The 16680-nt window shown below is 34.5% G+C and overlaps 2 protein-coding genes across 2 annotated transcripts in view; one reads left to right on the top strand and one right to left on the bottom strand.

Annotated features, from left to right (window-relative positions):
• Window positions 1–13676, top strand: part of PPFIA2 (protein tyrosine phosphatase, receptor type, f polypeptide (PTPRF), interacting protein (liprin), alpha 2) — a 485860-nt gene extending 472184 nt beyond the window's left edge. The window contains exons 29-31 of the mRNA XM_014531636.1: window positions 8816–9010; window positions 10159–10250; window positions 12294–13676. Of these exons, the coding sequence (XP_014387122.1) occupies window positions 8816–9010; window positions 10159–10217 (254 nt within the window). The 3' untranslated portion in view covers window positions 10218–10250; window positions 12294–13676. The remainder of the gene's footprint in view (window positions 1–8815; window positions 9011–10158; window positions 10251–12293) is intronic.
• Window positions 13677–14545: 869 nt separating this feature from the next.
• The window catches only part of ACSS3 (acyl-CoA synthetase short-chain family member 3), a gene marked incomplete at its 5' end in the record, with an annotated part of 171505 nt that continues 169370 nt past the window's right edge, over window positions 14546–16680 (bottom strand). The window contains one exon of the mRNA XM_005884178.2: window positions 14546–16513. Coding sequence (XP_005884240.1) covers window positions 16445–16513 — 69 coding nt within the window. The remainder of the gene's footprint in view (window positions 16514–16680) is intronic.

The raw sequence follows: 16680 nt of genomic DNA, 5'->3' as shown, positions 1-16680 counted from the left end.
TGGGTGGCCTCAGGCAGTGGCTGACTTTGCAACTCCTTGGAGATCCAGGAGCCAGTGTGCCCAGTGGTCATATACCAGATTTCAACTCCTCACATCCATAAGTGACACACTCAAGAGGCAGACTCGGTGAGCAACAAAGCCCCACTGAAGCAAGTCCTGCCCCATAAGGGTGTCTCCAACACAGCAGTTCTTCCACTATAGACACAGTGGATCCTCACAGCCAATTGGCCTGGAGGTCATTTCCTCCCAGTGATACCAACAGCAATCAAGGTTTAACTGCAACAAGACTGTGCACACAGCCCACAAAGGGATGCACCAAGGGTGTCCACCTCAGGTGATTGGGGAGGCTGAGCCACTGGGCCTTATAGGACACCTACCACACAAAGCCACTCTATCAATATAGGGAAGCAGCGAAAATGTGGAGACAAAGAAAAATGTCACAAATGAAAGAAATGGAGGAAAGCAAACTACTGGATATAGAGTTCAAAACCACAGTTATAAGGTTACTCAAGAATCTTCTAAAAACCTCTGAGGAACTTAGTGAGACCTTCAAGGATTTTAATGAGAATGCAAAAAAAATGGAAAAGGACAGTCAGAAAGTAAGTATACAGTGTCTGAAATAAAGAATAATATACAGAAATTCAACAGTAGACTAGAGGATCCCAAGAATCTAATCAAAGATTTGAAATACGAGGAAGCAAAAAACACCCATCCAGAAAAGCAAAAAGCAAAAAGAATCCAAAAATATGAAGATAGTGTGAGGAGTCTCTGGGACAACTTCCCAGGTTCAATTCTGGTCAAGGGAACATGCCTGGGTTGCAGGCTCGATCCCTAGTAGGGGGTGTGCAGGAGCCAGCCGTTCAGTGATTCTCTCTCATCATTGACGTTTCTATCTCTCTTCCTCTCCCTTCCTCTCTGAAATCAATAAAAATATATTTTTTAAAAAAGACCCATCACTTGAAAACATGTGGCCTGAGACCTACATTAAAAGAAACAAAAGAATGAATGCTATAAAACAGATCATTAGAGACAATTGACCATAGGAATCTAGTACAGGTATAATTGGAATCCCAGAAAGAGAGATAAGAGAGAATGAGGAAGATGAAATATTTGAAGATAATGGTGGAGATTTGGGGGGAAAAATACTGAAAACAAACCACAGATTCACAATACCCTATGCATGTCCAACAAGTAACAAAGGAAAGGGGGTGAGGAGGGAATATATCTAGATACATTGTAGTAAAACTGCTGAATATCATGACCCACCAAAAATAAAAAAATAATGAAAATAAAAAAAACACCTTTGAATCTGCCAGAGAAAACTCCACATTACTTTCAAAGGAGCAGCATGAGGTGTCTGACTCCACAACTAAAATAACACCAGAGAAAAATGGAATGACATCCTTAAAATTTTTCTTAAAGCTAACCTCTTATCTAAAAGCTTATAACTGTATGCCCATCAATATTAAAGGCAAAATTAATACAAGTTCAGACAAATAAAATCTGAGAGATTACATTACCAGAAAATCCAAAGAGAAAATAAATATTAGAATGAGTTAATAAGGCAAAAAGAAACTAATCCTACAGAACATTTTTAAATACAGGCAGTATAAGGAGAATGGAAGGAATGTATGGGAAATTTTAATAATGATAATAAAAGCAATAAATAGTAATGTCTGTGGAATTTGAATTTCACATAGAAATAATATATATTATAACAACTATAATGCAAAAGGCGAGAAGGGAATACATGGAATTAAATTAAAGTTCTTTGCATTATCTAGGAGTGATAAAAGTACTGATTTGAAGTAGATTATAAATCAAAGATGCATATTACAGGCTTTAAAAGCTAATGGAGTGGTAGAATAAAATAATTTTTAAATGACATAGTTTGTAAAAAGGCAAGGAAGGAGAGAAAAGGAAAAAAAGACAGGTAAGACAAATTGAAATATAGTAGCTTTAAACTCAAATATCTGAACAATAGTATGAAGTGAAAGGGAATTAACTAATCTGATTAAAGAGACCATTGAAAAATTAAAACAATTATATGCTCTTTCCAACCATAAATATAAGGTCATAGATAAGTCAGAAGTAGAGGCGGTAAGCAAGCTCTAAGGAAAGTTGCTGTGGTTTTTGTAATATCAGAAGATAATTTAAGGCAGGAAGCATTACTAAATATAAAATGGGTATTTTCTAATAAAAAGGAAGATGTGGCAAATTTGTATGCATGTGATATATAGACTTAAAATAGGAAAAGCAAAATCAGACAGATCTAAACATAGAAGTAGATATTTTTGTAATCATAGTGGGAGAGACTAAAAATATTACAAATTCATAAGACACATAGATATAATCAGTTAGTACAGATATAGGAGATTTGGAAAATATGATTAAAATTTTGAACCTAGCCCTAGCCGGTTGCTCAGTGATTATAGCATCGGCCCTTGGACTGAAGGGTCCCAGGTTGCAGGCTTCAACCACCCTGGGGCACATGGGGGAGGCAACCAATTGATGTGTCGCTCTCACATTGAATCGATGTTTCTCTCTCTCTGTCTTTCCCCCTCCCTTCCATTCTTTCTAAAAATAAATGGGGAAAAATATCCCCAGGTGAGGATTAACAAAAAATTTGAACCTAATTGAGATGAGGGAACCTCTATGGGGCTGAGGCATCACTTTATGGCTTTAATGTTATACACAAGAAAACCTCACTTGGTTAAATGAATGCATTAAGACAAACTAGTAATGCTTTTGGAAAATGTATATAAATATACTTTCTCACCTTCCCTTCAAAAAATACTACCTTGCTTTTTGCAGGTAAATTAAATTGAAGAAGTTGAAAACTAATTTCCAAAATCTCCTTTATACTTTTCTAAAAAGGTGTACATTTCATTTAGAAAGAAAAAAAATGAACATAAAAACTTACTTGTACTGTAATAATAATTTATGAGTTTCATTTGCCTTTCTATAGGATTAGGAAAATGTTTCCATTCCTTTTTCTAATCTCCCTTTAAGTTCCTTACATTTTTTTTCCTATGGAACATTCTAGTCTTTCTATTTTAGTCGTTGTTATATAGCATTCTGTCAACTCATAATGGAAAGAAATGGGAAAAAAATAATAAAATACACTTTTATATGTTTTCATCTAAAAAAGGCATTTATGATATTTTTCCCCAAAGGTTTTAGTTTTGAAAATAAAATTTAATGTGTTTCATACCTCAGTAAAATACTGCTTTTTAAGCTAATAGGAAAATCAACTTGTGATTTGACTGAGTGATTGATTTTTGCATCAGTATGTGATTTTAAATAATGAATTGCCAAAATAGCAGGAAAGTATCAAACTAGCTAGTCCTTGTTTTATCTTGCTGCTTTGGTCTCTGATTTATTACTTCAGGTGAAAAAAAAAAGTATCTCCTAGTCTATCTGAAATGTTTACATAGTGGTTAAAAAACACGATGAAGACCCTTTCTAGGTTCTCATTTTGCTCTCTTTACTGAAGCTGTGTATCAAGAAATATCCCCATCTGGTGGCAAAAATATTGAACTTCAGATAGACCCCTGGAGCTTCTAAGTGAAAACAAGAAAACACAGACATTGTAATGTTCCATGTGATGGAAGGGGTCTCATATCAGTGACAACAAACTCTTAAAAGTGACAACTTTTTTCTAGATTAAAAGTACAAATGGTTAGTTGTTACAACAGTAAATACATGCAACCTAAGGGGTCCAGCCAGGTATCTCCTAGTCTATCTGAAATGTTTACATAGTGGTTCAAAAACAGGATGAAGACCCTTTCTAGGTTCTCATTTTGCTCTTTACTCAAGCTGTGTATCAAGAAATATCTCCATCTGGTGGCAAAAATATTGAACTTCAGACAGACCCTTGGAGCTTCTAAGTGAAAACAAGAAACACAGACATTGTGTTCCATGTGATGGAAGGGCTCTCATATCAGTGACAACAAACTCTTAAAGTGACAACTTTTTTTTCTAGATTAAAAGTACAAATGGTTAGTTGTTAGAACAGTAAATACATGCAACCTAAGGGGTCCAGCCACAAAGGTGTACATTTCATTTAGAAAGAAAAAAAATGAACATAAAAACTTACTTGTACTGTAATAATAATTTATGAGTTTCATTTGCCTTTCTATAGGATTAGGAAAATGTTTCCATTCCTTTTTCTAATTTCCCCTTAAGTTCCTTACATTTTTTTTCCTATGGAACATTCTAGTCTTTCTATTTTAGTCGTTGTTATATAGCATTCTGTCAACTCATAATGGAAAGAAATGGGAAAAAAATAATAAAATACACTTTTATATGTTTTCATCTAAAAAAGGCATTTATGATATTTTTCCCCAAAGGTTTTAGTTTTGAAAATAAAATTTAATGTGTTTCATACCTCAGTAAAATACTGCTTTTTAAGCTAATAGGAAAATCAACTTGTGATTTGACTGAGTGATTGATTTTTGCATCAGTATGTGATTTTAAATAATGAATTGCCAAAATAGCAGGAAAGTATCAAACTAGCTAGTCCTTGTTTTATCTTGCTGCTTTGGTCTCTGATTTATTACTTCAGGTGAAAAAAAAAAGTATCTCCTAGTCTATCTGAAATGTTTACATAGTGGTTAAAAAACACGATGAAGACCCTTTCTAGGTTCTCATTTTGCTCTCTTTACTGAAGCTGTGTATCAAGAAATATCCCCATCTGGTGGCAAAAATATTGAACTTCAGATAGACCCCTGGAGCTTCTAAGTGAAAACAAGAAAACACAGACATTGTAATGTTCCATGTGATGGAAGGGGTCTCATATCAGTGACAACAAACTCTTAAAAGTGACAACTTTTTTCTAGATTAAAAGTACAAATGGTTAGTTGTTACAACAGTAAATACATGCAACCTAAGGGGTCCAGCCAGGTGCATTAGGGAGTGGATAAAGAAATCAGCATAAATGCTGACTTGGCCAGATGCCTGTGGCCCATTTCAGCCCGTAGTTTTGTTTATTATGCAAAATATTGCAGCCGAAAATGATGCACATCTCTCATTCAAAAGGATCTTGCGAGTACAAGCAAAATGGCCTTCAAGGCATAGCACCCCAAAATTAATCAGATGCTTGCTCCATGGATAGGATCTAGAATTTCCCCCAGTATTGTTCCTAAATATTACATTTTATTACTCATTTTATTTTTGAAAGAACTTCATGAATTCGTAAATGTTATCATATCAACAGTCAGAAACACTAAGATGTAATTCAAAACAAGACTGTTTTTCATGAGCTGTGAATGCAAAATAACATTAAGCGACAGTTTTTAAAAAATTGTAAGTAATGATAACACCAGTCCTAATAAGTTTAGCTTTTAATAAGAAATGTGCTTATTTCTTAAATATCAGTATATCTTCACAGGAAATTTTAGGATATTAAAATGAAGAAAACGTCTTTGAATAAGTGGGGAACTTTTCATAATTTTAGGTAGCAATATTGAGTGTTCCTTAAAAACATAATAACATTTTACCAGTTGTAGGATTTGAGTGTAAGAATCCCTATACATCATATTTGCGTGTTTAAACGATTTGAAAAATAATAAACATCTAAGTAGCCTCTTGAGATGGAAGAAATACAAGGGACCTGGCACGGTAGCTCAGTTGGTTATAGTGTCATCCCGAAATGTCAAGGTGGCAGGTTTGATCCCTGGTCAGGGCACATACAATAAACCAATAAATTCATAAATAAGTGGGACAACAAGTTTATATTTCTCTCTCTCTCTCTCTCTCTCTCTCTCTCTCTCTCTCTTTCTGTCTCTCTCAAATCAATACATTAAAAAGAAAGTGGGTTTTTTTTTAATAAACATAAAAGAAAGAAATACAAGCAATATTAGCAGACTCTGCTTGATAGTCACTGTGAACTTTAATAGCCCTGAGTTTTACACTGTCTCTTAGGAAGCAGTGAGGAAACGTGAGCTTGAAGAGATGCATAATTGTGTGTCACAAAATGCAGCTCTTTCTTAGCTACAAAGAAAAGCTGATTAAAATAGTTTTGTGAATGAATGCAGAAAACTCTAGTGATACAACAATTCCACATCCAAATGGACAGGGCCGATGATCTTGTTATTATAAAACCCAAACTGCCTTTGTGGAGGAGGTTGAAGGCCAGTAAACTCTACAGCCCTGACCTCAGCTAACTCTCTACAAATTCATACTCCTGTCCAATCAGGATAATGAGTAATATTTTTTTAAAGCCAGTTAATATTTAACTGATGTTAGTTGGATAAGTAGGTTGATAATCTTTTAAATCCTTATTATTAATTGTTGAATCAAAGATAGTGTGCATATACCAGTACACACTTTTAAATACAACATTCTTCTTGCTTAAAAGTTGCAAAAACATTGTAATAAAAAGCACTAAGAGCCTGTCACGTTGCTGGATTCTAAAATGCAGACTGACTTGAAGGAGCTGTCTGGTAGGGACATAGCCTGGGTGATTGATAGAGCTGCTTCCTGAAAGTAACAAGAGGAGAGTTCTGAATAGAATGTGATTATCTGTCTTTAAATCATACAGCTTCTTCTTATTATTGTTAAAGATACAGCAAATGATTTTATCATTCAAACCTTTTATTATTTTTTGTCCTAGCTTTTTGTTTGTTGCTTTTTGTGTTTTTGTTTTTTTTTGTTTGTTTGTTTTTTAGTATAAACAAATGAACTAAACAGCTTGCCCACAACCAGAGTGGACTTGTTTCTGGGGTTGATCACATTCAGATTCAACTCAAATAATTTGAGAACTCATGTGCTTCCACAGACTTTGACTTCAATTGAGAGGATATATTTTGAACTCATCTCATAGATTTTTCCCCATGATGTTGCTGCTTTATTGTTCCCATTAACTTTCTACAGTAACACTGTGTGGAAAGAGCAGAAGTCAAGAATCATGATATCATGATTTAAATTCTTAAATGTATGGCTTATTTTTGAGCCCTTCACTCATCTTTATATATAAAAGCCTAATATGCAAAGTGTCCCCTTGGGAGTTCCACTGACCAGGAGTTCGATTGCTCGCTATGATATGCATTGACCATCAGGGGCGGTGCAGAATGAAGGAAGGCCCTGGCTGGCAGGCGGCAGCCACTAGGGACCTTACCCTGCACAAACTTCCTGCATGGGCCTCTAGTACATTATAAGAGTTGTTATTCCTACAATGGAAAATAGTATTATGTAGAACTGAAGGATATCTGAGTTGATGCAACAACTTCTCCAAGACTCAAGAAGTCAGAGAAGCCACAACTGTGAAACATTGCTTCTTTTCTGCATTAGTGAACATTTGGAGATCTAGGTCAATGTAAAACCAAACAGAGGAGGAGGTGCAGACATTTCTCAAACTGTAAAATGTCTACCAAATCTAAACAAAATTTAGATATTGATAATAAGAATTCTGAGAGCAGTGGATATATATCATTACAGTGACCTTGTGTGTCACTTAATTAAATTCGCAATCTATGATGAAGAATCCCTTATAGTGTTACTTATTTATAACAATGATAATTTGAGCTGAATGTCAATCATTCCTTATGTTAAAATGAAGTCACCTGAATGACTTAGTGGGTCAACCATGCATACTTAGCTATAAGTTCAAGGAATAGACAGTCCTTCCCTAGATGAGAAACTTAGTAATATGAGAAGGTAAGATCTATGTGGGATGGCTAATATTTTCCTTAGAATTAGATACAAAAATGATATTAATTAAATGCTAAATTACATATTGGTGCTAATCAATGTAGAGAAAAGAATTGTGTCTGTGTAGGTACTTTATGTATGCACAGAGAGGGGGAAAAATGTATCATCCATATATAATAGAATCAGCAACTAGAATTACATTTATAAAACAGCAACCAGAGTTACGTTATGCTTTTAGTGGTATCTAAAGGGAACATGCATTTATTGCAATGATGTTGCCCAGGCTTCACAGGTTTTTCAACAAATAAAAAGATAATTCTGTATCAGCTAAAATCTAACATGTGACAAATTGAGTTTCTTACTTAGAATATGGGTTATAGCATCCGATATGAGCCAGGCTGTATCAAATATAGATTTCTATAATATATATATCTTGTACATATAGAAACAACATTTATAAAATAGATATTCAAGTATATGAGCCAACACTTATTCCACTAAGTATATTGTACCATAAAACCAGTTTGCATAAAGTGCAACAAAGTATAATTTTTGGAAAAATGTTGGGATTTTATTTTAGGTTTTCAAAGATGTTTCCTTTTATAGATGACAAACCTTGGATTTGAAATCATATGAAAACTTTACAAAAACATTTGTTTCAAACTTCCTGCATTTTCATTTTGTAATCAAAATAAAGCATAACATTATATATGTACTAGAGGCCTGGTGCATGAAATTCGTGCACTCAGGGGAGGAGGTACCTCAGCCCGGCCTGCGCCCTCTCACAACCCGGGAGCCCTAAGCCGTCAGTCGGACATCCTTAGCGCTGCCACGGAGATGGGAAAGGCTCCTGCCACTGGCGCTGCGCTCGCCAGCGTGAGCCTGGCTTCTGGCTGAGCAGTGCTCCCCCTGTGGGAGCGCACTGACCACCAGGGGGCAGCTCCTGTGTTGAGCATCTGCCCCCTGGTGGTCACTACACATTATAATGACTGGTTGACCGGTCTACTGTCTTCCCCCTGGTGGTCAATGCATGTCATAGCGAGCAGTTGAGTGGCCTTAGCATATCATTAGCATATTACGCTTTGATTGGTCAAACAGACGACCAGACACTTAGCATATTAGGCTTTTATTATATAGGATACTTGATGGACTGAATGTAAATAATCAATGTTCCACATTTTAACTCTGTACTGGCAGAGCGATGACAAGAATTTCAGGCGTGGGTCAACCTGGAGAAGGCAGTTTCCTCCCCGTGAAGTACATGGAATCAGCATGATGCCTGGGTCCTCAGAAACATTACCAGCCGGATTCAGGTTAACCACAACATCTGGGCAGTCAAGGAAAATGGCGACGGATGGTACAGATGTTTTGCATTTCTGCTTATAAAGTGAAAAGCTTGTTTAGCAAATGCTAGTATCATTCTCTGACCTTGCATAGCTTTTCGGAATTGTTTTCTTGAGTTGGTTTGCTCTGCTTGAAGTTTGCTTTGCTTTCATCAGACCAGACTCTTTTGCAAACTGCTAATGCATGAACTCATGGCACTTTATTTACATTTAAACAATGATTTATAATATCCTAAAAGAAAAATGTTCACACCTAGGAAGATTAATAAGCATCAGCATGATTTGTGTTTCTTTTCTATTCCTAAATTAAATAATTTGTTTAATTAGAGGTAGTAAATGGAAATTAACTCCACTGCCATCCACATATTTGAATATTTCAAGTTTTATATGTCACCTTAGGAACTCAGACTCATCAGATACTCTCACCTTTGACCAAGGTAGAAGGCCGTAAATAAACAAGCACAACCATGAGAAGAGAATTAAACAAACACAAAACCAACAGTCATTTCCCAATGAGCACTTCCTTCTGTGGACATTAGAATTGTGTTACCTACTTTCCAAAGGAAAATAGCCTTTCCGGAGGAGAGACAACTAGGCATGCAGTCACAAAATTATTTCTGTTTGATAAGCATTAAAAAGCAAATAGCCCCACTCTATTATGGCAATCACCTAGAACTGTTTCTTCCCAAGTTTACAGTTATCATGGCCTTTAAAATTCATTCCCACATAAACTGTGACCTTTGATTCACATGTTTCCTAACTTGTTAATATTATGGAACATGCTCGCGAAATTTATGAGTAATTTAACATGATTAAAATTAGTGTAGAACCCCTTCAATACTCTGAAGGGAAAACACCCACCCTACTAAATCCTCTAAGAGCCATCTTTGCTTTAAAAACAGAAGCGCCCTGGGGAGCTGCTCTTGTTGCAGATTTCATCTCAGGAGAAGGCACAGCCTGAAAGCTCAGTTGAATCGCATTGGAATACATTTTCATTAGTAACTTGGTCTAGAGAAAAGGAATGTGAGTGGCTTATACCTGAGAGAAAGAATGTCTACTGATAAGTTCAGGCTCCCTTTATGCAGGGAAAAGAAATCTTTCTCATCTGAAATTCTGTACTCAATCGTCCAAGTCCCTCTAAAGCCCTTTTCTCCATTTGCAGTTGCCTCTTCAAGACTGCAGAGGTTAGACAACTCCACTGTTCGCACATACTCATGTTGACAAGCCACTCAAAGGAGGCAGCACTGACTTGCTGTGAGTAGTTTTCCTTGGCTGACAAAAACCAAACCACCACAAAAATGGAACCTACATAGACTAGTAAATATACACAATACTCTTTGGTACGGCCTAGCAGAACAGAGGTGAGATAACCCCTTTGAATTGCTAGAGGGTGGAAAGGAATCTATATTTTAACTCTTCATCTAGGATTTTCTATCATCATCTGTCTGCTGTGGTTCAAGGTCTGTTTGTTTGTTGGAGGCCTGTCACTATCTTAGTACACACCAATGGGTTGCTACCAGTCTTCTACTTTTTAGTAGCATATTATATTGACGCTCATAGCAATATTTATTGATGAGAGTTTGGCGCTTACAGAAAAATACACTTTTAAGTGAGTATTTTAATAAGGGAAGCTGAAATACGCAGGGAGTGATTTTCAGAGTCAAATAGTGGCAGAGACAGGAAAATGATTTGGAGATGATTTCATTTTAAAAATAAAAACATAACTGAGAACTTTGAACTTTTAGTATGCTGTTTTTCACCACTATGATTTATATTTGTTGAAATTAAATATGAATTTTAAGTATCTTGGGCTTAAAGCATAGGAACAGAGTTAAATTACTTTGTAAGAATTGTGGACAGGACTAACAGAAAACCTTGAAATGTAATCATAAGGTGTAACGCATGTGTAGTTACAGAAATACTAGTTGGTGGAATTGACTTGCAAATCTATACCAAAATGGAGTTTCATTAGCAGTCTTAGAAAAACTGGCTTCCTAGATTATAAATGTCAAGTGCTCAAAAAACATTTTTTAACCTAAAACTGTACTTTACCAAAATACTTTACGATTCACAATGAATTAATATTTTAGAAAAATACTTTGTAGAGCAATAATTAGAAGAAAATGTATGCACAGAGAAGGGAGAGGAAGCAGTTATAGGCAGAGTAACAGCTCATCTTGTGCTGTTTATTCATTGCCTTGAGTGAAAAGCTCCATACAACTTATTGTTGGTTTTTGGGGCCTAATTTGGGAGCTGATATGTTGCCTTATTTAGGTCACTATTTGAAGCTGCTGATGATAAAATAAAAAGCCTTCAGATAAGAGATTTAATTTCAGAATATAAAACCCTAACATTAAAATTTTAATTGCAGTATGCAATTTGGCATCTAATTGGGCATGATCTAAAGTATATAATAATTTGGCTAATTTGGCTAAATGAGAAGCTTTTTAAAATACTGTTTGGAATAGCTTCTATATATAACATAATTTTGCCAGAAATGAATACTTCACTAAGTTACAAATGTCTACTTAATATGTTGAGTAGTGCTTGCTTTTTAGCTCTTGATTGATGGGTAGAATAACTCTTTAACTATTTGCGATCTGTATTTTGTGCATGGCATTCAAGTTCATATTTTTTAGTTTTTACCATTCAATAGGAAAAAAACTTATTTACCATAGGTTAATCTAGGAAAACCAATTTTTATTTTGACATAACATTAGCAACTTTGTCATTAAAATAATTTAGAACATTGTTTATTATTTATTTTGTGTCAGGAATAGTAATTGTGGACTTTCCCTAAAAATATTATGATAGGAAAAAGTCAATGATGCTACATCTCTGACCCAGATCCTTTAAAATGTTATTTATTATCATTATATTACTGTCATAATTAAACCAACATATCTCCAAAAGAGCTCTAAAATACTAGTGTATGAGCTAGAATACAAATCTATTCCAAGGAATAGGCCAACTATGCCCAATTTATTATTAAGCAAGCTGTAAATATTTCAAAGGGACTGCTGACATTTTCTTTGAACACCTTTTTTTTTTTAATATTCCCATCATACTTTCCACAAAAGTGAGCAAATATTACTTGTTAAGCTTGCCTGCACAGAATTGGAGAAGAGCAAATGTTCATTACATACAGCTGTTGGTTACATCCTGGATGATATCCTGTTCATTATCTCTTAGGACAGGAGGAGGCAGGCTGCATGGCGGCAGCAGGTGTAACGGGGGAGGGGGACTTTTCAGTCTGGGACCTTTCAGTAAACTAATGCTGTCCATTGAATATTCTAGATGTCGTCTTTTCGGTCTACCCTACCTAAAGTGCACTACCATCCAAGAAGACGAGCAGTGAACACCTTTGTGAAAACTGAATTCTAAGGAAATAACCACAAGTAATGGTTTATTAAACTGAAAATGTGATTTTGGGGGGAGTCAGATATGTTTGATTAGTTCACTACAGTTGTAAGAAAATGCTTAAGTCATTTGAATAATAAACATCATCCACATCATAACTTCTGTACAACAGATGCTTTTATGAAATGGAGCCACCTGTTTTTTCATGTTTTATTGTAATATACTAGGCATTTATGTATTACTGTGTATGTATTTCTTTTTAAATGTGTAAGTCTTATGTAAATGGATATAAATATGATTTTTTAAAAAATAAAATATATGGTTCATGGAGTCTCAAGTGCAAACATTTGACAATACCAAGTACTGTTTGTATTTTACCATTCCACCATTTTTACAGTTTTTGAATTATAACAGTCAAATTGGTATGTTTCCTGGAAGCATGTTTCATGCCTCCACATGTTTCACCTTCAAAGTCTGTCAATACTTAAAGCTGAAAACCTGCCTCTGATCATGTAAAAAAGAATGATTTAACCTGGAACTGGAGCCAAAAATAGACCTTTCAAGGCAATCAGGGATGTCCTCTATCTTTAGAAATAGCACTGTGATGGCTCGATCTCCTTTTCAATACAAGACAAAACCAAACTGTTTACAAGAGTCAAAAAGATTATTTAAAAAAATTTATAAAGAAAAAGACATTATCTTCTCTTGTTACCTGTGGACCAATAATTTTTTTTTCTTTACTGAGAACCACATGTCCATTCAAATATCTTGAACCGCCAGCAAGAACTGTTCAGTGAATGTCAACCACTGCAAAGTCCCAGGCTCGTTTCCACTGGAAGAAAACAAAACCCCGCAGCCTTCCCCCTTTGTCAGTGTACCAGGGCAATCGCCAGAGTCATGTCTAATGTTATAAGCTTTTAGCCGAGATGGCCTTGTTTCGACTTCCCTGAAGTCAGTCTTAGCAGAGGAAAGAAATGAAAGACAGAATGATTAACATATATAGTGTATAAAGTATAGAAGAGTAATCTCTTCCCTGTGGCTTTATTTGGTGGTGTTACTGTTGTTTATTCTTTGTTTATATGGGAGATTTCAGAGTAAAACCTATTTAAGAATACATTTATCTATCTGCTGATTTTCTGCTGTTTGATCTTATTAAGTGCAAGACCTGTCATTAGTAATTTCATTTTTGTATTTAATTTGCTATGTTTGCACGTACATTACATTTGTTTTGATGTCTATTTTTGTTTAAACAGATTCAGTCATAAAGTAATGGTAACAAAAGCCCTCTCCATTGTCAATAAAAACGAATACTTCCAATTCTCTGTTTAAGCTTTGTTTTCTAGTAACGTAAATTTGAACAATTTACTGAGTATCATTCTTTTAAGCGGAATCTCCTCAAAAGTGAGTCAGCCACAAGGGGGAGTACTAAACTTGCTTATGAGAGTGATTTTACAATTTTCTGAAAATGTTGCCTGGGCAGAAACAATGGAAAAGAGCTTTTTAAGCTCATTTGAACATGGGGATGCTGACTCACAGAAATGAAATATAATATAAAAACTATGATATTATAACAATATAAACTACATTTGTATCTACTCATACAGGATTTAACCACAGAAGTTTCTCCCCTTTAGAAATCATAAGCAAGAAATAGTAATCATTTATAACAGACTCAAATATATAGGGATAAAAAAGATCCATCTATGTGTCTCATAAAAGCATAAAATACTCTTTAATTTATAGGATAATATCTTTCAGATTCTAAAATCCATTTAATCTACTTAAAATTCATTTAATGACCATCTAGCAATATTATACATTTTCACATAATTAATAATCTAAGCCTTTACAAATACAGTTTTATATAAACCAAACTGCTTTTTAAATGCAAAACAGGTCTTAATTGTATATACCCAATATATTTTCATGGGCAAAATAATTGGAAAAACACTTCTATAGATTTTAAAAGAAAATCTTTATATTTTAATTTTTCCAATGTCTTACAGTAAAAAAAAAATATGAAAATATGAAAGGCCATACAGAATTTATTTCATCAAATTTAAATATGACTGCATTTTTAGTAACATTATATTGTTATTTTTAAAGGTACATTTAATTCAGAATATGTTAGGTACTATGTAGTAAAAGTGCTTTATGATATAAGTATTAAAGTAAAAATTTCCTTCCCCCCCCCCAAATTTTAAGCAATCTGATGACTTGAGTGTCTTTCTGGCCCCATAATTATTAGTATAAACGTGACATCCTCTGACCCTGCAAAGGAGATATATATTTCCTCAACCGGACACAAGAAAAAGCTGCTTCCCCAGTCTTGTGTATTGCCTTCTTCTCACTCAACTAAAAGACAGCTCCAGCCTGCTTGCTGACGTTCCCTTCCGATGTGATTACCAGGGAAAATGTGCAAGAGATCAAAGCTGTAACCTTTACACACTTCTTGCCCCTGTGTAATATGCCTTGAGTTTATTATACCTGGCAAATGATATAGTTTCAGCTAAAGAATTTTCCATGTCAAATTAACTGAATCTTACATGAAAAAGTAAGGTAATACAATTAAATGCTAAGACATAACAAATGGATTATTTGTTAAGATTACAGATGTGATAATGGACTAAATGTACCCAATATAAGCTACACTTTAAGAAACCCAACAGTTTCAAATTATAAACTGAATGTCTGTCTAGTTGGTTTAATTGAGGCTACTAAAATAATTAACAAAAACAACTAGATGAATATAGTTTTTCCAGATGTAACGATCAAAAAGCCAATTTAAGCAAATAGAAATTTATTTGAAGAAGTCATTTATTTGAATAGCCTATGGTCCATGTAAAAAGCACACATTTTCAAAATGTCTTTATACAGTTTGTAAGCAATTTTATACAAGAGACAAGTAAATATTCTCCTTATCTAATATCTCTGACATATATTTCATGTACCCAGACTATCATATTAGGACAGCTGTTCTTCACAATAATGTTCCTGATGGACTGAAAGATTAAGGAATACTTTGAGTACCATCAAAGGCTCAATGGGCATGGTATATTTTTGTGTTTAAATGAATTCTTTGATTACTGATAACGTCCAACTCTATGTAAACCAAATATTTAATTATCCATATTGTCTACTCTGATTAATTGGAACATTATCATAAGCTTATTAACAAAGATTCATTTTCAATGTTTTAAAAAATATATCAATGGTTTTATAGAAGTTTAAATGCAAAGATGTGTTTGAATGGCACAATATTTTTAGTGCGTTATTTAAAAATCAGAGATTTTGCATAAAAATCTGGTATTTTTTGTTTCTCTTACATAATGTAAAAACTTCTACATTTCTTCCTGAAAAGCTTTCTTTTTGCCAGTGTACCCCATTTCATATCATTTCCTTGTTTCCATAAGAAGCCGGAATCAATAAGTACAGTCCACTAAGCACCAAAACAAGAGGAGGGGCTCCAAAAAAACCTCCACTCCATGACAGAGAAAGGATTCAATGACCTCCAGACTCTTGGCCAGGCACAGGATTCCCTTGACTAAGTAACAAATGACCTGACCCCAGAGCTGTATCCAGGAAGCCAGCCTTCCCTCAGGAAATGACAAGACAGATCCAGCTACCTGGGAAATCACCGATTAGATGATTACCATGCATGTGGGCAACTCAATAACATTAGAAAACTTTCCAAATTTCCATAAGAAAAATTGTAATCATTTTTTTTTTTTACTTCAACTTGAATTTTAGGTTTTGGGTCAAAGCTGCGGATGCTTATTTTTAGGAAGTGGCTTTATATTAATGTCACTTTCAATCAAAATGCTTTTGGGGGAGGTACAATTTTTAAAAATCATTCATTAGATATGTTTTTCTAAAATTAAAGTGCTAGACAACCTATAATGAGTCATGTTACAAGTAATCGATAGCAATGCTAATTGGGTCTAATCACTAGTCTTCGAGTTCATTTTTTTTAAGACCACACTTCACAATTCACATTTCAGTTTGCAAGTAATTTCGATGTAAATAGTTATTTCTGTGAAATAATTCAAAAACCTTGACTCCAATTAGAAAACTGACTCAAAAAAAAGTCATGATGCTTGCTTTAGCACTTCTTCTATGTGCCTAAAAATGCTGGGGTCTTCGATCGTAGGCGTTACCTGAAAAGAGAAGTGGAGGTATAAGTGCACTTCCTTAAAACCTTTTCATATATTTCATAATTAAATAATTACATGCAATGTTGGATTCTCCATTATCTTATAATACTCATATACATAAATGTTCAGAAATAGGGAACTTTGAACCTAATATTTTAAAATGTCCCTCA

Source organism: Myotis brandtii, unplaced genomic scaffold, assembly GCF_000412655.1.
Source record: "Myotis brandtii unplaced genomic scaffold, ASM41265v1 scaffold82, whole genome shotgun sequence".
In the NCBI taxonomy this organism is placed as follows: Eukaryota; Metazoa; Chordata; class Mammalia; order Chiroptera; family Vespertilionidae; genus Myotis; species Myotis brandtii.
The sequence above is the reverse complement of the archived record's forward strand: the minus strand, read 5'-3'. Positions and strand labels throughout refer to the sequence as shown.